The sequence below is a fragment of the Cricetulus griseus genome, chromosome 4 (genome assembly GCF_003668045.3).
Source record: "Cricetulus griseus strain 17A/GY chromosome 4, alternate assembly CriGri-PICRH-1.0, whole genome shotgun sequence".
Classification (NCBI taxonomy): domain Eukaryota; kingdom Metazoa; phylum Chordata; class Mammalia; order Rodentia; family Cricetidae; genus Cricetulus; species Cricetulus griseus.
In genome coordinates this window covers 169,537,961-169,561,769 of record NC_048597.1, presented here as the reverse complement: position 1 = coordinate 169,561,769, position 23,809 = coordinate 169,537,961, and the positions used below count along the sequence as shown (strand labels likewise).

Below are 23,809 nucleotides of genomic sequence, written 5' to 3'. Positions count from 1 at the left end.
GGTATTATCCCCACATTCATCCCATAGTCACTGTCCTTAGTCCTGACCTCCATCCACCAAGCAGTCTCCTCATCCCCTCCCATTTCTCACCTGTCTCTGCTCCAGTCCGCGCTCTCTCTAACAAGGGATGCTCAAGACAGAGACAGAGTGGCAAGCAGTCCCCTCTCTTCCTAACTAAGAGCAAACAACCATTCTTTGGTCCTATCCTGACACCAACAGCCCCTTGCACACAACCTTCTATAATATCCTAAGGGGTCAGTTTCATCTCTCAAACGGCCCCTTGAAGATAGGGAGGCCTGGTAGTTTCTACTAGAAGTGGAAACTCGGAAGGTAAGGAGTTGGAGCTATGGGAAGGAAGGGCCGTAGGCTCAAGGTTTGCTGCATAGTTGCAAGTTCACACCCCCCATTTCTGCCCCTCGCTATCCGAGGTCCTCTGAGTCTGCCTGACAGCAGAATCACTAGGGAAATCTGAGACAGGGATGTTCACACAGACAGGAGGTACCAAGGGACAAACAGAAGGCCAGCCCCACTTAGCACCACTGGCATGGAAGACAGGGAGCAGGCACAGTTAAATAAATAGCTTGTTTATTAGTAATATGTTACATTATTAAAGTGCATTGAGAAGAGATAAGGGACGGAAGCTGAAGGCCCCCGGCCCCAGGCCCCGCCCCAGACACAGCTGGAGAAGGGTCAGCTCTCTGCTGAAATCCATGGACTGGGGGCAGGGAGGCCCACTTGGAGAGCTCGGCCTGGGCCATCTCCACGGGAATTTTCACAGTTTAGCCTAAGTTAGGACATGTCCTGAGCTGAAGGTGGGAGGCTAGGAGCATGGAAGCACAGCCCCTGGGGAAGGGGGCTGAAGGGAAGGGAGGAGTCTCCCCCTGCCCCCCAACCCCCAATGCCAAGGGCAGAGTCCTGGAACCTCCCCCTGTGGACCCGGCTCCTCCTTCAAAATGACCACGGCAAATCTACCTAGGGCTCAGTTTTCTTCTTCGCTCTCCCCTGTCTCCCTCACCCACCCCTCCCATAACCACCCCATACCGGAGGCTCATGCCCTCAGACTGGGCTCTCAGGGCAGAGCCAGCTCATGCCACTCTCTTCAAACCCATGCCTGTCCCTGGACTCCGATCCCATCCCAGGGAGCCCCAGCCTGGGATCAGCCCCCACCCCCCCTTCCCAAGCCCTCCCTCTACCCGCCCCCCAGCATGTAGTTTTGGTATTTCATACAGATGCAGTCAGAAGTAGCTATACATGAAATAAGCCTAACATAAAAATAGAGCTTTTTCCGTCCTTCCGTCCGGAAAGCAAACATCCTTCAATAAACATGCAAGGCGCTGTCCGGTGGGACCCAGGCTGTGAGGGAGGTGCAGAGGAGCAGCCTGGGTCTGCAGGAACACTGGCTACCCAGCAGTGGGGCAGGGAAGGAAGCAGGTGGGCACAGTGGTCCCAAAGGACTCGGGCCTTCAGCCCCAAGGTCCAGAAATAGGGTCCCAGCTTCCTTCCCAAAGCCCACTGCCAGGCTGTTGGGCTCTCAGGCCAGATGCATCACTGCCTGAAGTCAAGTGTGAGGAGATTTTGAAAAATATTCTGGAGAAGATAAAGTCTTGGGTCACTGATGGCCCAGCTTCACAGTCGGTGCCTTCATTTTGCAGTCCCTCACTGTCCCTACCCCATCTGGGCCCCAGCAGCCGCCTGCGGCTGGACATCTCCAGGCCCTTTGTCCCCCACTGGATTATTTAGTACCCCTGGAAGAATCAGTGGACAAGGAGCTCCCGGGCCGGCCGGCTGTGAGTGTGACATTTTTCTAGTACTCCTGGGCTACAGAAGCCTGGGGTACACCAAGCTCCTAGAAGCCCTAGTGAACCAGCAGACCAAGTATGAGTGTGGGCAGGATTCCCAACCAGAAGGAGGCCGCCATGGCTCTAGCACGACCCATTAGCTGTTCGGCAAGGGCTCTGTCCTCAGGCAACAGCTCCCAGTGCTGGGCCTCACGGAGGTAGGAGCCCTCTTGGGCCTCGCAGCGGTAGTGACCATACTGACGAGCTGTGAGGTTCTCAATGAAAAGGATGCAGCTAGGGCTTTGGTGTCCTGGCTCACAGCTCTGTTCCACATTCTCCTCGTGGCGCCATAAGTAGGTGGCATGGCGGGACTCCATGGGGCAGGTAAGGTAGTATCGAGAGTTTCGGGCCAGGGAAACTTTCTGCAGTGGAGCATCATCTGTGGAAGCAGGGGACATAGGGATGAAGAGGGCTCAAGGGCACCTTGGGAACCTCTCAGTTCTGCAGATAAGGCTTCTAGAGCAAGGCTTCTATTCTAAAGGAACTTGGTGGAGAGGGGTGAATCCCGACTTTTAGTCTTTTTCTTGCATCCTCCCATATCCCCACCCCTCTGTAACTCTCCTGTATCACCGGAGTTCCCTCAGCAGGATATGATAGTCCTGGGGCCTCAGGTCAAGGCCATGCCTTTTACAGATCAAGGTAACTGAGGCACAGCTGTGCTTCCTCATCAGCCTGGGGCCCAAGGGAAGAATTAGATGAGATACCTGGTTTAGGGTTGGGACATTCTTTGTGTGGCTCAGCTGGGTTAATAGACTGCAGCACTGACCTAGAAGTAGGAGGAGCAAACGTCAGCAGACTGGAGGCTGCAGTGCAGCACCCCACTTATCCTCATGTGACCCCAGAATGATCCTCCTGTGCCCTTCAATGCCTCCCCATTCCCAGGTATGCCTTTCTTTGGGGCAAAGGGATTTGTTCAATGTACCGTTGGGAACTGTAGATAGACACGCAGTGGTCCTGGTCCCAGCCGCAGTAGGGATCTCGGGACATGAGGCAGCCATGGCAGCCCCCGCTGTAGACCTCACACATATCCAGGGGTACCTGGCTCACTTCCCACTGGGAGCTCACATATAGCTTCCGCTGGAAAGAGAGCAAGGCAGGGTCAGGCCAGAGCCCTCCTCTGAGTTCTCAAACTTTAGAAAAGAGACCCTGCTGCCTTGGAGGTCCCTGAAAGGACAAACTGCAAAGAGAGTAACCCTCTCCCCTGCCAGCTGTCTGGGTGGTACCAAGGGTACAGAGTAGGGTGGGCTAGCTTACCCGGTCAGCATCCAATGATATGGCCTGGATGGCAGCTGCACGGTGGAAGGGCTGGATCTCCATGATGTTGAAGACAAAGCTGTGTTCCTGGTCTCCTGATTCCACCACCTTATGAATGGTGCCCCTGTCTATGGGTAGTGAGCAGAGGAGTGGGTCAACAGACAGAAGCCCACCTCACCCAGACAGCCTTATCAAAGCTGAGCTGCCAGAAAAAAGACACTGGTGGGGAGGGTGAAGGCATCATGGCTCAGGTAAGTGTCACAGAACTGTGGTAGGGTGGGGTGAGGACAGATGAGTGACAAGGAACATAGAGCCCAAAGGCAGCCTGGAAGTTTCCAAGGCTGATCCTAAAAGGCCATCTCCTCAGTGAGTGCCCCCAATATGCCAAAGGCTTATTGGAGACTGCAAAATTAAAAACAAGCCAGGATTGGCACCTCACATTACCTTGGTTACCTCTTCCCTCCTCTGCCCTTTGAGGTAGGCGTTATCTCCCTTATTTTGCAGATAAGGGAAGGAGATGTAGAAAAGCTATGCAATTGCTCAAGGTCAAACAGATGGTGAACAGCAGGGAACAAAATGAAACCCAGATGGGTCAGAACTACACCTCTGGCTTTTTTTTTTTTTCTTACAACTTGCCTGCCTCCAAAGTACCTAGGGGATATATTAACTTTAATTGTTTATTTTAGGAATAATTTTAGATTTTCAGAAAAGTTGCAGTGATAGTATAGAGTCCTTGCCTAGCCATCTCCCAGTTTCCCCAGCTGAAAATCTTACATAACCAGAGTGAATTTGTCACAACTAAGCAATTGACACCAGTGTGCTCCTAGTCACTCAACTAAAGACTTCATTTGGGTTTCTTGGGTTTTTCCACTGATGTCCTTCTTTTGTTCCCGAAGCCAATCCAGGATTCCCGTTGCACGTAGTCTTAAGGGATATTTTAATTTCTGTTAAATCTTAGATCTGAAAAGAACCTTGGATTCCATATGAGGGCTCCCAAGGTCACACAGCCAGACTGTCTGCTAGACCAGCTCTCTCTCCATTGGCACCTGTTGGGGACTAACGGGTATCCTGAGCCTGGTCCTCCTAGTCCCACCTCAACTGCTGTCCCAGTTTCTAGAATAGCCTCTTCCTTTTCTCCTTCTATCCCCATTTCCCAGGGCATTATCTGCCCCAAAAAAGCAGTCAGATGATGCCTACCTGAGACAGTTCCTCTAGGCTCAGTGTTTCAACTGGCAGGCTTTGAGATGTGGCCATACACTACTTGGACCTGATAAACCCCCAACACAGCTCCGGTCCTCACCCCAGACACACAGACACAGATACACACAGACATAGATATATATTGACAAGCAGACAAACAGTTGGTCCCCATTGTGGGAGTTTCCAGTCTCTGTTGAGGACCTAGAGAATTCTTTTTTATTTTTATCTGGCCCCAATATTTCTAAGTGCTGCAGGCTCTAAACTGGTGTCTCTCCCATGGGCCACAGGGAAGATAAGACTCCCTCTACTCCCTAAGTATGCTTGCAGCCCAGGCACGTAGGAAGGGAGTAGCAGAGTTCTCTGGGCCTAAATCCAACCTTCCCATCCTGCACTGTTGACCTCCTTTCCTTTGTCCCAATGTCCTGTGGGAAATTCCTCTCCTTGAGATTTTCCAGGTGCCAAACAATGACCCCAGGACTCTAGCTTTCAACCAGGCCAACATGACCAAGGAAGCCCCAAAGTGAAGCAGCAACAGGAAGCCACTTGAAGGAATATGAACAATTGAGGGATGGGGCCTGGGTCCTGATGAATGGCCCGAGAAGTACAGGGTCCTTTCTTGTATCCAGGAAGGCTCGTGGCCGGGCCCACAATGGTCTCCAAGGCTATTTCCAGGATACCACCCCCTCTTTGACCAAGACCTGAGATGAAGAGGTAGATACTAACTATACTCAGGGTATATAAAGGCTTTCTAGAACAAAGGAGCATCTCTAGGGCATTCACTCAGCCTCCCCTAGGGAGGCCCCTCCAGGAAAGAAAGGGGAGTCACTGTCTCAGGCCTCTGTGAGGCTTTGCCATCTGCAACTCCTTCTTGACATGGCATCAAATTCTTTGTGTCTTACCAACTTTTCAAATGCTTCCTGTCACCTGCATAGCCCCAAAGTCTAATGGAAGCCATGGTCCTTATTCTGCAAGGCGCCTTCTCCACTGAGAGACGTCTGCACCTGGACCAAAGCTGCACCTGGCTTTGCTCGTTCACCCCATTTCTGTCTTGAGCTCTAGTGCATGTTCTCTCAACTCAGGATGATCTCCGTTTTCCCTCTGCCTCACCTCCTCCAGGAAGCTCCCCCTCTCTGCCCAAGCATCCACAGCTCCACACACTGACCCCTAATAGCTCTATCCACTCAATTTTCTGTCTACACCTAAATGCCCAACCAAATATTACCTACAGGGGTTCTTTATACCTTCCATATATTTCGTTTGCTTTGTTTTGTTTTCTGAAACAGGGTCTTACTATATAGCCTTGGTTGGTCTGAAACTTACTATGTAAACCAAGGTGGCCTTGAACTCACTGAGATCTGCCTACCTCTGCCTCTTGAATAGTGAGATTAAAGGCATGCACCATAACAGAATGGTTCACATCTATTTTTGCAAAGTAAATCAGAAAGTTCTGGAATAGCCCATCACCTGTTGTTAGGTAAAGGACATGAAAGGTCTCTCCATTGCTGGCTTGCATGCGATGGACGACCACTTTCTGGTAATGGTACTTAGAGTGGAACAATGGTGTCTTCAGTGGCCCCATGGGCTCCACCCTCTGTGATACCTCTGGGTGACTATCAGCTACCTGGAAGGTTTCTGTGGGTATGGGTTGCTTTTTTGGGAGGCACTGGGAAAGAGAAAAGAAGTAGGTTAGTAGTTGACTGGGAGGTGAGACCAGGAAGGGCTGGGGTCTGGACCATGGTTGGTCAGCAGCTCACCATGCCAGGTCGAGGGTTGGGAAGGCCCATGTGGTAGCCCTTGAGTGAAGAGGTACGGAAGACTCTGTCAATGTCACCAAGTGAATATACACAAACAGCTGAGTAGTTCCTGCAAGGATATACAAACCACCTTAGTAGGGGGCCCAGGATACACCCACCTCCACTTGCCCTGGTCAGCCCCATGCCAGACAGGGCACAACCACAGCCCTCTGCCTCCAAGCTCTGTAAGCCTGGATTATTACTGAAGCAGAGAGCCCAGTGCCCAGCATATCAAGCAAAGCTGAAACAGGGGAGGAACAAAAAGAGGGAGGGAAGCTCAACCAAGTTCTCTCCAATGCAATCTAAAACCACAATCTTGGGTTCTGTTACAGCATCACTGAGTTCAGAGGCCACCTGTTCCACTTGACTTAAAGAAAGCAGAACCCCCGGGCCCCCCCCCCATGGGCTGAATCATTCTCTGGGCCCTCCAGTCACAGGCTGCAGGGTGCTGAAGCCTCAGGAGCCCAGATCTCCATGTCCTGACCAGGATGAGTGCAGCTCCATCTACACAGGAGCCAGAGTAGGGTCCTTTTTCCACCCTAACACTTGTCTGCTTTGTTTTCAATCAATGAAAGTGATTAAAGAGTGTGAATTATCAGGCAGTGTTTGAGCAAGTGTGATCGCACCCAGCACCCCAGGAGAGGCCGCTCAGCCTTTCCCAGGCTTTGGGCACACACTTGGCAGGACACATAGGCAGGAATGTGCATAGAGCCTAGGGTCACACACCATGTGTGTGTCAAAAATACAACAGGACACACATCACATTATCCACTGCTGCCACCACCACCGCCACCACCACACACACGTAGTAACAGCTCAAGCCTTACACCCGCAGTCTCTGTTAATGTCATTAACTATTCCTCACCAGGGGTTGGAGAAGACACCATAGACCCTGGTGTCTCTCCACTGACCACTGGGGTCAGGGAGCAGGAAGACATCCTGTAGCCGATTGAAGTTCCTGTTGGTGGCTGCGTCACTGCACACCAGCATGGCTTTCAGGAAGGTGTTCCACTTGGAGACAGACAATGAACTCTCACCACCCTGGTCCCCCTAGAAGGGCAAAAAGCAGAAGCTCCTCAGCACCTGCCTGGGCTGCTTGACACACCAGAGACGCCTGCTGCCAGGTATGTCAGCATCCAGGCTTCTAAGGAGCAGGGCAGGTTACCAGGGGCTGATATCTGTGGAAACTTAGGCCAGCTTTCAGGTAGGCTCCAACCTGGTGGGCCAAGACCCACACTGGAGCCCTGCAGATAAACATTCTTGGTCCCCGGAGGCAGACAAGATCACACACATCTGCTACTTTCACTTATGCACAGTTGTACGCAAACATGCAATATAGCAAATTTACACAAACACAATACAGGTAAACACACAGGTACTTATGTACTCACATGTTTGTACATCCAATATGCACAGATGCTAAACCACATCTATTTACAGGCACATGGAAGCCTGTGCACACACACTGGCCACAGTTACATGAACACACACATACACGCACGCACGCACGCACGCACGCACTCATATTGTAAATATACAGACACATTCTCACTCACCCAGCCAGCCCTCACATATCTGGCTCACCCTGCACAACTGGGCCACTCGGGAAACATTGAGAGGGGCCTCTGGGTTCTTGTCAGGATTGTCTTCCCGGAAGAAGTAGTAGATCTTATCATCATAGGCTTGGTCTTGGTGTACAATGGTGGCCTTGATGAACTGTGGGTCTGCCAAGGGCATGGGTGACAGGGTATGAGGCTAGAAACTTGTGTGGGGTACCCATTCAACCTTGCACACCTCTCCCAAATATCTATGAACTCATAACAGCACTTAAGGCCCCAGGGGCCCTTGACTCTAAAGCAATACCCCACACCTGTTATGTCCTCTTCTACAAAGATGTCATGGGCCCAGGAGCAATGACTTCATGCCTGGGGACTTCAGGAAAGCCCCTGGGGTGCCCATGTCACTTCTGCCTAATCAACAGAGCCTTAATGAGGAAGATGAGGCCGTCTGCCCCACATGGGCTCAGGAGAAAGATGAACTTTGGCTCTGTGAGCCTCGTGCTAGGTCAGAGCTTCCTCTGTGTTTGTTCCCAGAGTAATTCAGATCCGTCTCGCCTGCACACCCTTTTCTGTGATTCCCCCTCGCCCACAACTCAAACTCCTCAGTGCTGGCTGTTCAGGTCTGTGCCTTTCAGGGAGCCCGCCTGGGATACATCCAGATACTATCTGACATCCTGGACATTCGCATCCCTTGGTCCACCCTCAGTCCAATTGACTCACTCTGCATGACAGTATCACTTGTATACAGCTCGCTCTCGCCCCGGATGCGGCGGAACCGAGGGATCTTCCCGTTGTATTCCTGCTTCCGGATGGTAGAGTACACTTCATCCCCTGGAGTGTAGGACAACATGTGGGTAAGAACAACGGCTTCTGTAAGTCCTTCCCTAGGCTCGGGCCACTGAACAAGGGGCTGACCCCCCTTTCCCGAGCCTGGTGCATCAGCACCCTCCCAGGATCCCTGCAGCAGTGCTGTTCCTACCTTCAAACAGAACCAGGGAGTTCTCATCCGGGCTGAAGGGGGCATAGCCTTTCATCTCACCAAGTGACACTACCACACTGTCATTCACCTGGAGAAGATCAGAGGTGCAGATGGCCATATGACCACCAGCCAGTGCACCCTACAAGGGCCAATTTTCCAACCAGGAGCCTATTTTCCCAGAGATTCTGTTCAGGATAATGCCAGTCTCAGAATCCCCCATCTGTCTGGCCATGAGGGGCTGAAGCCCACCCAGGAAATGAGAGCTGCGCAGGCACATGGGAAGGGTTCTCACCAAGTTCCAGCAGCTGGGCTTCCGGGCATTGGTGCCACAGACCAGCAGCCTATTACCCCTCCTCTCTAGAAGAGTGATATAGTTCTCACAGTCCTGTGTGGGGAAGGAGACTGTTAGGAGGGCGGGAGGCTCGTGGCAGGCCCAGCAGACACTAAGACCCTCAGTCTTAGAAGCAGACATCCAAAAGCGCTGATAGAAGCCACCCAGGACAGCTGATTCTATCCCGTGTGAACAGGGCCCATGTCAGGGGCTCATGTCTCCCCCTCTGAGCAGGGGCCCTAAGACCGGCCCAAACTCCCCTAACCCTGTAAGTCTGGAGAAAATAGGGCAAAGCCATGTTCCCTCCCTCCCTCCAACTCTCAGAATTTTCTTTCTCTTCCCAAGGGGCTTGCCCTTTTCCATGGTCTTCCCTCCCACCCCTGCACTCACCTGTTTGTTCTGGCAGGACCCCTTTGTGGAGCCAATGTTCACCTGAAGGAGGGGGAGAAGCATCAGTCCCTCTTCGAGGGATGAGATTGAGATGTCCCTGAAATGCTGTCCACACATTCATAGGACAAGCCCTGGATGAGACTATTATTCTCATCTTCCATGGAAGTAACTGAGACTTGGAGAGGGTAAGCAGATTTCCCAAGGTCACATAGGCTCTTTGTCTGATACCAGGAGCAGAGCCTAGCAATTGCAAAAGGCAGGCTATGGGTTCTGGAATCCAGTTTCTCTGCCTGGCTTCACCCATCAGCACTACCTGTCTGGCCATGTGTGTTAGCTCCCAGTTTTTCTCCTCATAGCCTGACTCTCTAGTCCAACGTGGACTACCGGTGGAAGCCTCCCCCAGGAGCCGTGTGTGAGGTGGGGAGGGGGTGGGTAGAAAGATGTGCCAGCTCCTTCATACTCCCTAAGGGCCCTCACCAGGACCAGAAGTCAGGGATGAGGAAAGGGAAGGGGAGGGCAGAGGAGGCCCAAGCTCACCGTGCGCATGGAGGCGTTCTTGCCCTCGGGGAAGTTGAAGAGGTAGACCTTGCCACGTCCACCCACCCACACAGAGACGCTGCCCGGCTCATGGAAAAGCACGGTGTGTGGCTCAGGCTGGCCAAAGTCCACATGGTCCTGCCCTGTGCAGCATGAAGGAGAGAAACACCCTGAACAAAAGGACCCTTGAGCTTCCAGGGGCATACAGACCCGCTGGCTAACTAATGCTCCAAGTGCAGGGCACCAATGCTCAGAGACAAGGTCTGGTTTAGGTGAGCCTGAGAAGTAAAAAAATGCCCTGGTGGGCTCCAGAAACCACCCGCCCACACCCAAAGCCATGGTCGCCCCACAATGTGTGTTTTCTCAGAGCAAGGAGCATTTTAGGGATTCCAGGGAGAACAGACCCAAACATACACATATTCCTGAAGGGTTGGGCAGGTGTGGGAAGGACCATCAGCTCTGTACTGTGAGGGGATCTACAGTCTGGTCCATCTCACTCAGTCTCACCAGAAGTGTACAGCAGGGCCTCTAAGCTCCAGTTAAGAGTTTGAGTTCCCAGGCAACCATTTTATTAACAACTCCAATCTTCCTCTGAGAAGTTGTCTTCAACCTCTCCTGCTTTACCCCAGGCCCTTAGTGGACACCATTTCATCTAACATCCATTCCTTCCCATTATACAGTTGGGAAAACAGGTCAAGAACAGACAGCCCAAGAACACATGAAAGCAGGTGCCTAGCAGGCCCTAAACCAACACTCCTCTCTGTCTCCCAAGATAACCTCTAGCCTGGTTTCATCCACCCAGATGCCAGCTCCTTCTGGGGCTCAGAATCAGCTCTCTGTTCCAGCAACTCTGGGATAGGGGACCTCCAAAAAACACAGACTATGTCTTTCAGCAGAAGGGCTGACCAGGGCAGTGTTGCCCAAAAAAGAAACTGTCTGCAGCCACCACCTCCAGAGAGAAGCTGTCTATCTCTAGGGTCATTGTTGAGGTTGTCCTGATTGCAGGACTAAATTACAGGGATGGGATGGCCTATGGCTATGCCCTGGGCACTCAACCATAGCCTCGGTCCCCTCACCTCTGATTAGCCTGGGCCTCACCCCGGAATCTGGTCTAACCACTGTTTTGTCAGCTGCTGCAAACTTTGGGACAGATAATTTGGCAGTATCACCCAAACAGGACATGACCCAGTCCAAGAAAAAACAAACCTGCCCTAAAAGTCTGTTCTAAATCCTCCTTGCTGCCACTTAAGTCATTCCTAGTGATCCCGAATCCATCCGGGGCAAGGAATGGCAAGAGCATACAGCATTGCACCCTTTCCTTCACTCCCTTTCCTGAATGCACACTTCTCCACAGCCAAGGGATTCAAATTCTGCCTCTCTGCTCTGCCCTTGCTCACTGTTTAGAGGAGGAAGCAGAGGGCCCCTGGGGGACAAGCCTGGCCCAAGGTCACACCAGCAAGCAGGGCAGATTGGTTCATCCAGACAGTATCAGTTCTCAAGAACATTCCTGGAGATGTGAGCCAGGCTGGCTACAGAGTGAAGTGCTGAGTCCGCTGCCCTGACTGGCCTGGCTCTCCTGGGGCACGACACAAACAGCCTGATACAGCAATGTGGGCAGGAATGAGGTGGGGGTGGGGTCAGACACCCTAACTCTTATGCCCTAGACCCCAAAGCTGCCTCTTATCAGCTCCAGATGTGCAGGGCAGGGGCTGCGAGTCCAGCTCTGTGATGCTGTCTGGACAGAGGTGCTTAATGGTGGCTGGGCACTGTCCTCAAGCTTTCTTCCAGCTGGGATAAAACTGTAAAGTTGGGGTCAGCAGCTGTCAGACACTTGGTCTCTCTGACTCTCCGCTCTCCTTTCACCCATAGCCTAAGCAGCAACCTGAGCAGCAGGCCCCAGGCAGCACACCTTCCCTTCTACTTCCTGAACATCCAGTCTAGGAGGCAGGGGAAAGGTCCATGTCTGCACCTGGGGATGTTGGGCTACTGAAACCCACAGCCCCAAAGCCAAGGAAAAGAAACACTCACAGGCCATGTTAGCCACTTCCACCAGTTTCCTTAGCTCTAAGCACCCAGATCAAGGTCACACTCTCAGGCCTCCGAGAAAGGCAGGCAAGGCTAATGTACAAGTCAACTCAAGCAGAAAAAGGCACCAAAAGAGACCATGGATGGAGCCTTTGTCTTGGAGGTAGCAGGGCTGTCGAAGCGCAGTACTGAAAAAGATTCAGGCCTGAGTGTGGAGGCATCAAGGACAAAGTCCAAGGGGGGTGGGTGCCTGGCTCTTCTCAGAAGTGTAGATATGAAGCACCCACACCACAAAGTCCACTAAGCACATGGTCCCAGGAGTGAGCTCAGGGCTGCTCCCAAAAGACACTGACGCTACTAAAGGCAGAGGAGAGTGTCAGCAGCCTAGTAGATGTAGCACTCCGCTAATCTGCAAGCCTGTTCCACTCAAACCCTGGCAAGGTCAGTGTGGGGGAAGACAGGGACTACTGGCCCCATTATGCAGAACAAACAGGAGCTCCTAAACTCTCCCACAACTCTCACCAGCCCGCCCATGACTCTCCAGTTCCCGACCCGCCCCCCAGATCTGTGCCTGGCGATGTGTTATGGACTGGGGGAGGAAGAGGATGGCACCAGCTCAGCCCTAGGACAAGACCTTGGCCCATTCTCCACCCGGCCCCAGCCCGGGCTCCGGCACTGCCCGAGGCCCTCAAAGGGCCTGATTGTACCCAGGAAGTGTCAGAGCAGCAGCTCCATGAATACATGAAAGAAAGCTTTGTTCAGGTCAGCAGGAGCGGGGGCTGGGGGCTATGGGCAGGAGGGCTGCCTGGAAGTGAAGGCAGCAGTATGTCCTCGTGGCCAGGATCACCTCAGAGAAAGCTGGGCCAGGGGCAGGGACAGATTCAAGGCCCTGTCTAGTCAAGGGCTGAGCAAGCTGGAGTCTACCTTTAAAAGGGCTAGGCTCAGTGTTTACATCCTTAAACACTTTCTTTTTGCTGTCTTATGAATCCAAAGATATGGAAAGACAGATAAAAACTAGACTGGCCAGGAATTGGGAAGGGATACGCACGCAGAGGAAACAGTGAGAACCAAGATGGGGAAGCTGACTGTGTGGTAGGTACAGAGGACAGAGGCCACCCACTGCCACCTGATAGAGAACTAATGAAAGAAAAATCCAGGTTAGGTCTCAGTGGTGGGGCAAGGGAGGCCCAGCTAGGCCCAGCTAAGCCAAGGACACACTGACCCACTACCCATCAGCCTCCCTTACTGCCTGCTACCAAGGAGCAGGGCCAGGAGTGGGAATGTCTCCCATCCTCTGGCATCCCCCACCTCCCACCTCCTGGCTCCCCCTGCTTCCTTTCCATCCCGTGTGTCTAAAAGGAGCACCGTCTGGCACCGTGTCTCCCCCCTCACTCCCCGGCCTGACGCATTAGTGGCTGACTAAGTGGTAGCTAAAAGCTCCCAGAATAACCAGGGGTTCAGGCAGGGGAGGGGGCTAGGGGCACACAGAGAGGACATGGCCTCAAGGAAGGCTAGGCACACCCCATATGATTCAGAGCCAATCCTGGCTGTCCTGAGCAGAGCAAGAACATTCCCAGGCGTCCCAACCTAGCTGGACTCCATGGTTCCCCGAGGAGTCCCTGCTCCCTCACAGTATAGGGTTCACAAAGCCTAGCCCCAGTTCTAACCAAATGTAAGTGTTGGGAAGATGGACTGGGGGAAGTGGCCCCATATAGACACAGCACCCCTGCCAGGGTGCCCATGAAGCCTTGATTCTGTTGGTGGGGGGTGGGAATCAGGCTTGATTCTTTTGGGGAGCCACTTTCCCATCACTGTCCCAACAGCTCACTGACTGTAAGAAGTAGGGATGTTTTCTTTGGGAAAACGATTGGTTTTCTCAAAGCATGCCTGCCTAATGAAGGATCTGCCCTCCTCTCATTCACTCTGGATGCTGTTGCCATCTGGTCCTGTCATTCCTCGTAGCCTGGATGCTTGTGAAAGAGGGAGGGAGGCTGGGAAGGGTGGAATGAGGGCTACTGCCCACAAAAGGAACAACAAGGGCTGGTTCCTGACCCATTGAACCCATTGGCCTTGAATGCTAACCTCCAAAAGCCCTTGGAAAGTGGGCAGAGAATGGCAAGAATGTGGGCATCCCAGTAAGGAATGCCTGAGTCAAGTCACCAAGGAGAAGGAGCAGGAGCCTGACCAACCACATTCTGGAGACTCAGGCATATCTGGCAGGGACCTCCTCCCACACTTGTGTCCCATTTGCCCCCTCACAACCTTGCCTGACCACGCACCAGCAGAGAAAAGAATGACGAGCCCTGTGGTGCTCAGGAGCTAACCTGCAGTCTCTCTGCCCTTTGGAATCTCACACTATATACATGGAGAAGGTATCCAAACAGTCACCAAGCTAGGAGGCTCAGAGGCAGGGGAGGCTGTGCCACTGGCCCAAGGGCAAACACCCAATGGAGGCTCACAGACTTGGGTACCCATCATGCCATCACATCTCTCTAGAACCACACTCAGGACTTGAGAGACTGCTGTGAAAACAACAACAAAAAACTGCTCAACCTCCCATTTCTCTGTATCACCCTCTTCCTAGTCCCACCCACCCCCATTCAGCAGGCACAGACAAATGAAGGGAATCACCAACTAACTCCCAGGTAGGGCCCTGATCTCCCAAGGGCCTTTAGTAACCCAAAGGCATGACAAATGGAAGTGTGGGTGCTGAGCAGGATGGTGAAGAGAAACCCTCCCACTGGTGGCAGAAACACAGAGACAGATGTTTCATTGGCTCTGCCTCTAATGGCCAGGAAAGAAGAGCGCCTGGTGCTAAGAGCAGATTACGGCTACTATCAGGGTCCTGGTAACACCTGTGCAGGGCTGGGTTCTGACAGCTGCCAGACAAGTACTGTACCAACACAGGTGGCAAGGCCTAATGTGGTAGTCACCCTCGTGGAGGAATGAGACATCCACCCTTATTATCAGCAAGCTGTATGGGCCACAGCTTACACCCACTGCCAAGGTCAGCCGTGGGTGGGAGGGGAGGATGTCTCAGGTGTTGGTTCAGGCTTGGCTCTAAGAAACCTCCCACCCTCTTTGGCATCTAGGCAGCTGGTTGTGGTTTGAGCCGTGGCAGGGCCTTCCTGAGTTCAGTGTCACCTTCTGTGGCCGGTGGGGATGGAAGTTACTGGTTTGTTACAGCCTGGGTTTTATGACCCATCATAATTCCAGGAACAAACACAAAACAGTCAACATTAAGCTCATGCGTCGTTTGGGAAAAATATGAGTCTAGGTGTGCTGAAGGTGTCAGATGCAGCTTTCTGAAAGTAGAGAGACAGTAAAAGCAACATCTTCATCTGCCTCCACTGGCTAGCCCAACAAATCCCCACCACCCTGCAAAGACAAAGGTCTGCATCCCATTCTACAGAGAGGAAAACTAAGGCCCTTCCCAAACCACCAAGGGCTGGGACCACTTTTATATATCACTGTGACCATAGATAGGATCAGAGGGCATGACTGCTGGACAAAGTAGCTGGGACAAAGTTCTGATGAGAAACACATTTTGAGGCAGCTGAACTGAGCAGGAGTCAAGGGGCTCAGGTGGAGATGGAAGGCAGTCACAGAGCCCAGCTAGAGTGAAGAGGGGCTCTGAGCTCAATCCTAGGAAAGGCAGGAAGCCCAGAACCAATGCCATACTCTGTCTAATTCCTACCCATTCTTTGGCCCAGCAGGTTCCCAAAGCCCTAAAGGTCAGCTGATGGCTACTTCAAAGCAGAGAGTGGGCAAAAGTAGAGAGCCTGCTCTTGGGTCCAGAGCCAGGGCAGGGGTGGCAAAAGGGCAGAAGACAGATACCTCAGGCCAGCAGAAAAGGAGACAAGTGGAAGACTGTGGTGAAACAGAAGGTTCCCCGCCTCAGCTTTAGCCTGGACCAGCAGGGGACACAGTGTGAAGGCAGCCAGCCAGCCAGCACAGCCCGTTAAGAACTGGCAGGGTCTGGGGTGCCAGAAATGCATTCCAGGAGAAACCAGGGATGCTGCAGAAGGAGTAGAGGGAAGAGGATGGCAATGGTGCGTAAGGCTAACCCTAAGCCCAGTGCTTCAGAAACACTGTCCATCTGCCAGGTGCTACCCTAAGTGATTTCTAGATCTATTAACTCAGCAAGTCTCTTATTACCTCTATTTCACAGATAAGGGGTATGAGGCACAGAGAAGAAGCTAAGCAACTTATCCAGAATCACACAGCTGGGTACACCGTTGAGCAGAGCCTGACACTCATTCCAGACTAACTCTTGAACTGTGCTTATCCTGCTGCACTCCAGGGACAGACTCTCAGGGACTTCTGGGGCAGCCCCTTCTATACAGCCCAGAAGACCAAAGCCGAGGGAGGCTAGATCCCAGGCAAAAGCTACTTGCCATCAAACTCCTAACCTCTCAACTTGTGACACGTTGACAAGTGTTATGAGTGACCATGAGTATGTGGGTGCAGGTGGAGCAGGAATATTGGGCACAGTGTGTCACTGTCACCCTAAATGCTAGCCAGTGTGACTAATTGGGAAGTAAACCTGCTGGGATCTCTGTCTCTAATAGGAAACTTTGGGGCTGGGTGTGCACACCAGTGCTTTTCTATTCTATACCCACCAGGTTCCCAGATGGTCAGCACTCTTCTCCGCCCCGGCTCTAAGCTCAGGAACTCACCACAACTCCCAGTTGCCCATCCCAGCAGGGCCCAATGCCCCAAAGCAGGGCAGTCAGGGCTCACCTATCTCTGAGCATCTCCACTACGGCTCACTGCCCTTGTCCTTTCTATGCAGCACGTGGATCTCACCTGTCCTTGAACATGTAGCCCAAATCCCCTGTCTCCAGTAAGTGTTCCAGACGGCTCTAGCCCTCATCGCTCTGCCCCATACTCCCTGACTGAGCTCCATCCACCGTTTGGCATACACCCTTCTAGATCACACTGTGTCTGGTGGGATTTCACCTTAAGTGTGGGGTACTGTGAAGAAGGGCCCATCATCCATTGCCAGGGCTGGTAGGAAGGGGCAGCCTCCTGCCACTCTTCAGAGGAGTAGACATTTTAGCCATCTATGGTGTGCAGTGCTTATCATGGTGACCTTATTGGGTAGGCTGAGCCAGAAAAGCAGCTATACCTAGCCGTGTCCCCACCCCTTGCTCTGGCCTGGCTCTTTCCTTCCCCTTTCCCTGATTGTATCACCCATACCAACCTCCCATCACAGTCTTGGCTGTGTACTCCTGACTTCCCAGGGGCCCCTTTTCCATTACAGGCATGAGCCCTACCCCTTAGTCACTAACAGCTCCCTGGGGGCAAGTGCAGGGCTCCTTTTTGCTTTCCTTCTCCCAGGAGCTGAATCCAGGTGCAGGCAGGGGTCAAGGGCTGGCTGCCCTCTACAGGGAGGGTCCCCAGGATGCTGGCCCAAAGCCCAGGGTCTTGATTAGAAGCAGGGGTACAGGAGGCCCTGCAGGATCAGCCTAATCTCCAGGCTGTTGTGGCGGTTAAACCCAGATTAGCCTGAGCCATGACACAGAGCAACCTGCCCCCTGAGACCCAAGCTCTGCTCAGCAAAGGCCAGACATGAGGTACATGGAGCGGAGTCCAAATCTGAGGGTATACTGAGTGTGGTCTTGGTGGATGTGAACAGAAAGTCTCTGGGCTCAGTTAAACTGGCCAAGGAGGTAACAGGCTTTCGAAGCCCTCGACCCAGAAAAGCATGAAAGTAGAAGGGACACTGGGAAGGGACACCAGTAAGCTGGGAGCAGAAAACACAGCCCTGACTCCAGTTCTGCCTATTTTGCCTGAGACCTTAAGCTGGTTCTGGCATCCCCGGGCTTTAGTTTCCCCATCTGGGGCTGATGTGGTTGGCCCAGCTTCTCTCTTGACACTTCTTTTCTCACACCCTGAGCTCTATGCTGTCAGGCTAGGTAAGCTGAGGACATCTCAGAAGGTTCCTCAATGAAACTGAGAAATAAGGACAGGGAGGACAAGGGGGATTGAGGAGGAGGTAGGTATGCTGCAGAGAAGATGCCCTGGGGCAGCAGTGGGTGCTGGGAAGGAAGGAGAGAAGGGCCATAGGGTGACCATCGGGGCTCTGGGGAAGCAGCAACTCTGTGGCTGTGTTCTAGGTGTCACAGAGGACCTTGAAGAGGGCAGAATACAATCTACACGTGAGACAATGGGGCCAGGGTGAAGGCCTGCTGGAGGAAAGGGCTTGGAGGACCTTCCCTTGTAGGAGCGCCGCAACTTGGGACCTAGGCTGGCTAAGGAAGATAGAAGCCTCTGGTCTCTATAGAGCCTGGACTGTGGCCCTTTACTTTCTCCTCTCTCCCTGTCTGCCAAATACATCCGGCAGCCAGTCCTTCTTCCAAGGCCAGGGCAGATCAGGAGCCCATCTCTCCTATCCCCCAAAAAGGAGACAGGCCTCTGGGGTAGCCAAAAGAGGAAACTAAGAAAAGCAGAAGCCTTTTGGAGCTGCTAGCGAGAGGTTGAGAAGTGTGGTCAGTCTCTTATGACACAGCCACCCTGAATGGGGCACAATGAGGGGTGTAGAATGATGGTGGCGGCCTCATGTCAGCTGAGACTCTAGCAGGAAACTCTAGGGTCATTCATTCTCACGACTGCCCCCTGCAGGCTGAGCCTCACAGCCCACCTGGCCTGATACTCCTCAAAGAGAAGTGTGCAGCTTACTGTTTCCCTGTAGAGAAGCTCATCTTCAACCCAGAAAACTATCTGTTCTCAAAAGGAATCAGGGTTCCTGAAAGGGGATTCTGTTCAGAGGAATCACACCTGCCCTGTCCACAATACAGGGCTTGGGTACAAGGGTGTTTCTTCTGCCATAGAGAGCATGCAGAGAAAGGACATGGTGGTCTCCTACCTGAAGAACCCTCCTCATAATCAGGAGCTGGTGGGGAAGGTCTTAGTGTCCCTGGACCCCACCACAACTTTCCTTGAGGACCTGGGACAGGCTTGCCTGCCACTATCTTTCTCCAGAAGGCTGCCCAAACAATGACAAGTGCCCAAGTTCAGATGTCATCTCTTTCAAGAAACCTTGCTGAAGCCAGTATAGTGATGTACACGCCTTTAGTTCCAGTACTCGGGAGGCAAAGACAAGTGGATTTCTGTGAGCTAAGGCCAGCCTGGACTATACCATAGCAAGTTCCAGGCCAGCCAGAGCTACACTGTGAGAGCCTGGAGAGGGAGAAAAGGAAAGAGGGAGAGGGTCAGTGAGAGGAAGAGGGAGAGAGGAGAGACCTTGCTGGACCCCTGGCCAAAGCTGACTCAACACTGTCAAACAGGTGCTTCTCATAGCCCTTCCTCATTCAGCCAACTCCTGCCTCTACCATCTCAGCTTTGCCACTTCATCCAGAGAGCCCACTGACTAGCAGACTCCCTCAGCCCCATCCTCTGTTGTAGGTCCTGTCAAATTCCTTCAGCGTATGTCCTGGTTTATTTGCCCAGTCTTCCCATCTACAAGGACACCAACTCATTTAATTTCCCTGCTGGGCCCTCAAACCCAATCCTAGAATCACAAACACAAAGCTAGACTCAGAAAGAACCTGTTGAATGTGTGTCCACCCTTGAGGCATAAGCCAACAGGCTATTCCCTGCAACTGACCCTTGACTTTCAGCCCAGACAGGAAAGAGAAGGACACAAGACTCAAGGATTTCCCCTGACTGCCCACGTTTTAGTTACTTAACACCAAGACCTGAATGGGCCACCGCAGTCTCTGCTCCGCCCTCCTTGTCCTAAAGAAAAAGGAATCTAGAGGTATTATGGCCCAGCAGTGAAGGAGACACCAGCTCTGACTTCTTTGGACATCTGAGGAAACTGAGGCTCAGAAAAAGGCAAGGATGCACCCAAAGTCATGGTGCAAATAAAGCCAGAACAATTAGGCCAGAACGAGGCTCCTGACTTCCCACCTATATCTACCCAAGGTGCCAGCCATAGTCAACTTGGGTCTGTGCCACCACCTATCTGCAGCCCACCCCAACACCTGCTCTCAGAATCTTCAATGTTCAGCACAGATCCATCACAGAACTTGGCAGGGAGCTTCTGGGGACATCACCAAGCATCTCTTCCAACTTAGGAAACCCCCTTTCCTCTTGGGGATTGCCCCCCCCCAGTTCTGCAGGGGGTTCACCTTGAAGGTGATGAACTCATCGAAGTCCCTGAGGGGGCAGGGATTTCCACTGGAAATGCTGATGCTTGGGGAGCCCCAGCTGTGACCTCATCCCCTGGAGGCGGTGATAACAACCCCCCTACCCTGGGGAGCGGCCCCTTAATGGCTATACAACAGCTCCCAAGTCAACAATAACATCCTGTTGTTTAATTGGGCCAGAGGGGGAAGAACCAGCTGGGCAGGTAGATACTGGAGACTGGACTGTTTGCCTTCTGTGGACAGGCTAGCTCACTCTGACATGGGGGTCAGGATCTCCATGGGCTTCTCCACCTCCAACTATTGGTGGAGCAGAGAGGAATACATAGCATACACAAGCATGCAAACCTCCCACCACACTACACCCTCACCTGCCATCCATTCATCTCCTGCCCCCTGCTTGAAGGAAGATCAGAGTCACACATTTACACTGTTAACTGACTCATGTGCTAGTGATGCCCTATGGAGACAACCTCTAGAGCTCTTCCTGCTCCAGCAACTTCTGGGGGTCAAACACAGGTGCAGAGCTCAAGGATACCCAGCAGGCTGTGATGGAACACCCTTCCCCTGGTCCAAGCTGTTCTGCACCAGGCCTTCAGCTGGTCGCTAAAGCAGCAACTCTCTTAACAACTGCAGTCTGGGACACTCTCAAGAGTCCCCTGCTTTAATGTTTCCTTAAGGCTTGGGGGGGGGGATCCAAGAAAGAAAATAAAGATATTTCTATACCTATCCCAATCTCTATTCTGCTTGACTCTAAAATCTAAATCTATGTCTTATAGAGAAATGGCTATAGGGCTACCACCACCCCTAGTCTAGTCATCTCTGAAGGCTCCTGTCCCATCCTCCGGTAGACAGGGCCCTAGGCTTTTTGTAAAGCCTGGAAGGGTCTCCCTCTCTCCATGCCTAAGTTGGCCCTATCCAAACTCCCTACTATCCGACTGCCATGTGTTACCCCATAGGAGGCAGGAGGCAGCTGTCAGCCGGGCACACTATCACCAGCTGGTGGCCCTAGGGGGTGGGGGGCAGGTGAATGGCAGGGCCTCTCTGGTCAGTGGGGCACCTGGCACTTGTGAAGGAGATTGCAGACTGTCCTTGGACAAGATTGGTGAGTGTCTGGTGGATCCTAGCCAGAAGGGGTCAATAGTGCATTTATCAGTGTGGTCACAGCAGTGAAGTGCAAGCAAGGGAAGCTGGGCAGAGAGATGGGCTGGGAAAAGTGGGTAAGAGGGTTGAAAGCAGCTTTAAATAGCCTCAGGGTTAGTAAGGACTAAGTGCCAGGACAGAAGCGTATGCATTAAGTGCTAACAAGTGGGTGTGCATTAAGTATGTGGTAGGGAGATCAAGGGGGGATTTGGGGGGACAGGCACAATCAAATGAAAGGAGTTTGATATAGAGGGAGATTCCAGAACACTCAGACATAACCATTTGTCTTCTTGGGAATACTCATGTACTGTGCTGTCCAAGACACAAAGGGGACAGAGACAAGGTAAAATGCTGGCAGGGCAGAGGAGAAGAGGCTGGAGTGGGTACAAATGTGAAGTGTGCGGGGGTTCGCCATGAATGGGAGGTCTAGAGCTCCAGCTAAGCTGTTCCTCTTCTACCCGGCACATCTCCAGCTGGATGGCGAGTTGGAGACCAGACTACCTCTTTTATGGTTGGAGAACCATCTAAATCCTTCTCCTCTCCCTAACCCTGGACCAGGACAGATCAGGATCAGATCAGAGCCCCCACCTGCACATTGAGTGCCCACACTGCCCAGTGACCTTGGGCAAGTAACATTCTCTCAGCTGCTGCGGCAGTTCGGGCCACTCATTTTATGTGGGTTCCCCCCCCTCCCCTACTAAGAATACCTGCCCCAGATAAAGCTCAGACTTCCGCAATCCCTACAAACTGCCAAGGCATCAAAGGGTTCCAGTAGGGACAGACAGGACCAGTACCCCCAGCCCCCGGTGTGAATCTCCCGTCACCACTATGGGAGGGGCTGCAGAGACGCCAAATTTGGGTACAGAGCTGAGTTTGCCTGGGGGCGGGGAGGCATTTGTGTGCAATGCAGGGGAGGGGAGCTCCGTCCCTAGCGGCAGAAAGCCTCCAACCCCAACCTAGCCAGCTTTCTGTCCCACTGTACAGGGGTCTAAACTGAAATGCCCCAGGGGAAGACTCCAGTCCCCCAGGTTCTCATATTCATCACAAACCTAAGGCTGCACACCCCTCCTCAGATATACCGCTTGGGGGGTCCCAATGGCCTCGCCCCACCCAATGGGCACTATCCCCCTCCTTGTGCTAGCGCCAATTTCTGGTGACAACTGCCACGTGCGGGCAAGGTGGGGAGCGGCTGGTCCCAGCATTAGGGAGACAGCACCCAGGTGCCCCGAGCCCCAGCACTGCACCTTGTCCCGGATCGCCGCAGGGTGCCCACCCCCTTGCCTGGCCCGCACCCCGGGCCGGGGCGGGGGCGGGGCAGGCGGCGGGGTCTTTGTTCCCGCAGCCCGAGCGCAGCGGCGGCGGCAATGGGTCCGCGCCCCCTTCACCAACCCAGCCTGAGCCCCGCGTGCCAGCAGAGCCCGCAGATCGCAAGCAGGAGGTCGGGGTGAGGAAGGTGGCCGGGGGAAGGAAGGGTCCTGCATAGTAGACCCCGCGGGGGAAAGCCAAAGAGAGCCTCGGCGAGGCAGGGGCCCGCAACCTCCCCACGGCGCTCAAGCGCTGCGGCTCGGGCTCCGAGCTGCCGTAGGACTTGGAGCGCCACTTAGCCGGGCCCGGGCCCCAGCCGCTCGCTCGCACGCTGCAGCGCTCCAGCCCTCTCCAGCGTGACAGAACGCACACTCACATACACTCACCCGGACCCACACGCTCCCTTCGGGGCCAGCCCGAGACCTGCAGAGCTGCGCACACGCACTCTCTCTGGGTGCCGCACACTCCGCACCCTCCCCGCACAGCGTCCGATCCCGCGCCCCGCCGGCCGTGCGGCGCCGCCTACCTTTCCAGACGGCGGAGATGCGGGGTCCGCTCCTCGAGTGGCCTTGGGCGGAGGCGGCGGCCACCCAGAACAGCAGCAGCAGTCGCAGCCGCAGCGGGAGCCCGAACCGAGCCGGCGGGCTGAGGACGCGGGCGCGCGGTGCGCTGGGGGCGGCACGTCCGGGAGGAGGAGGCGTCATCCCGCAGCCCCGGAGCGACAGCGGCAAGCAGCCGAGACTGAGCCAGCGCCCGGCCGCAGGCAGAACCTAGCGCCAGGAGGCGGAGTCAAGAGCCTGACCCCACCCCACCCCTCCCCCCCGCCCCTCGCAGCCTTTTCTAGCTTTGCCGGTGGCCCCTAGCTTGTGAGGTGTCCGCTGCTAGGAGAACCTTCGCCACCCGCTTTCAGGCAACTCCACCGGGAGAATCCAGCTGTGAAGAAGACAGACTTGTGATCTGTCATGAAGAGCAGGCCCCATCCCTCCTCTGAGCTTCAGTTCCACTTCCCTCACCCCAGTGGACGGAAAGGCCTAGGGAATCTGTAAGGACCTCTCAGCGCATGGATGAGTGTAACATTGGGACAACCTGGCTGCAGCCAGCTAAATGGTTTGCAGTCGGAGAGCCATTCTCAGAGAATGGGCTTGCCCGAGTGGGACCCAGCTCTCTGCTGATCCTATCAACCCGGAGCAAGATGCTTTCCTCTGTGGAGGAGACTGAGGAGGTCGATGATGTGCGGGGTGCCCACAACGCCCCACTATTGCTCTGCCTGAAAGAACACTGGGAATTTTTCATCTTGGCCTG

The 23,809-nt window shown here is 53.6% G+C and overlaps 1 protein-coding gene across 1 annotated transcript; it reads right to left on the bottom strand.

Annotated features, from left to right (window-relative positions):
• Positions 1-553: 553 nt before the first annotated feature.
• Sema7a (semaphorin 7A (John Milton Hagen blood group)) lies at positions 554-23,266 on the bottom strand. Its single transcript, XM_027414942.2, has 14 exons — positions 23,034-23,266; positions 9,882-10,024; positions 9,345-9,386; positions 8,916-9,008; positions 8,624-8,711; positions 8,365-8,475; positions 7,670-7,809; positions 6,951-7,135; positions 6,047-6,155; positions 5,757-5,955; positions 3,093-3,220; positions 2,761-2,915; positions 2,543-2,604; positions 554-2,217 (listed from the first exon to the last, which is right to left on the bottom strand). Exons 1-14 carry the CDS (start codon positions 23,209-23,211, stop codon positions 1,856-1,858), a joined length of 1,995 nt encoding a protein of 664 aa, XP_027270743.1. The 5' UTR covers positions 23,212-23,266; the 3' UTR covers positions 554-1,855.
• Between the last annotated feature and the right edge of the window lie 543 nt (positions 23,267-23,809).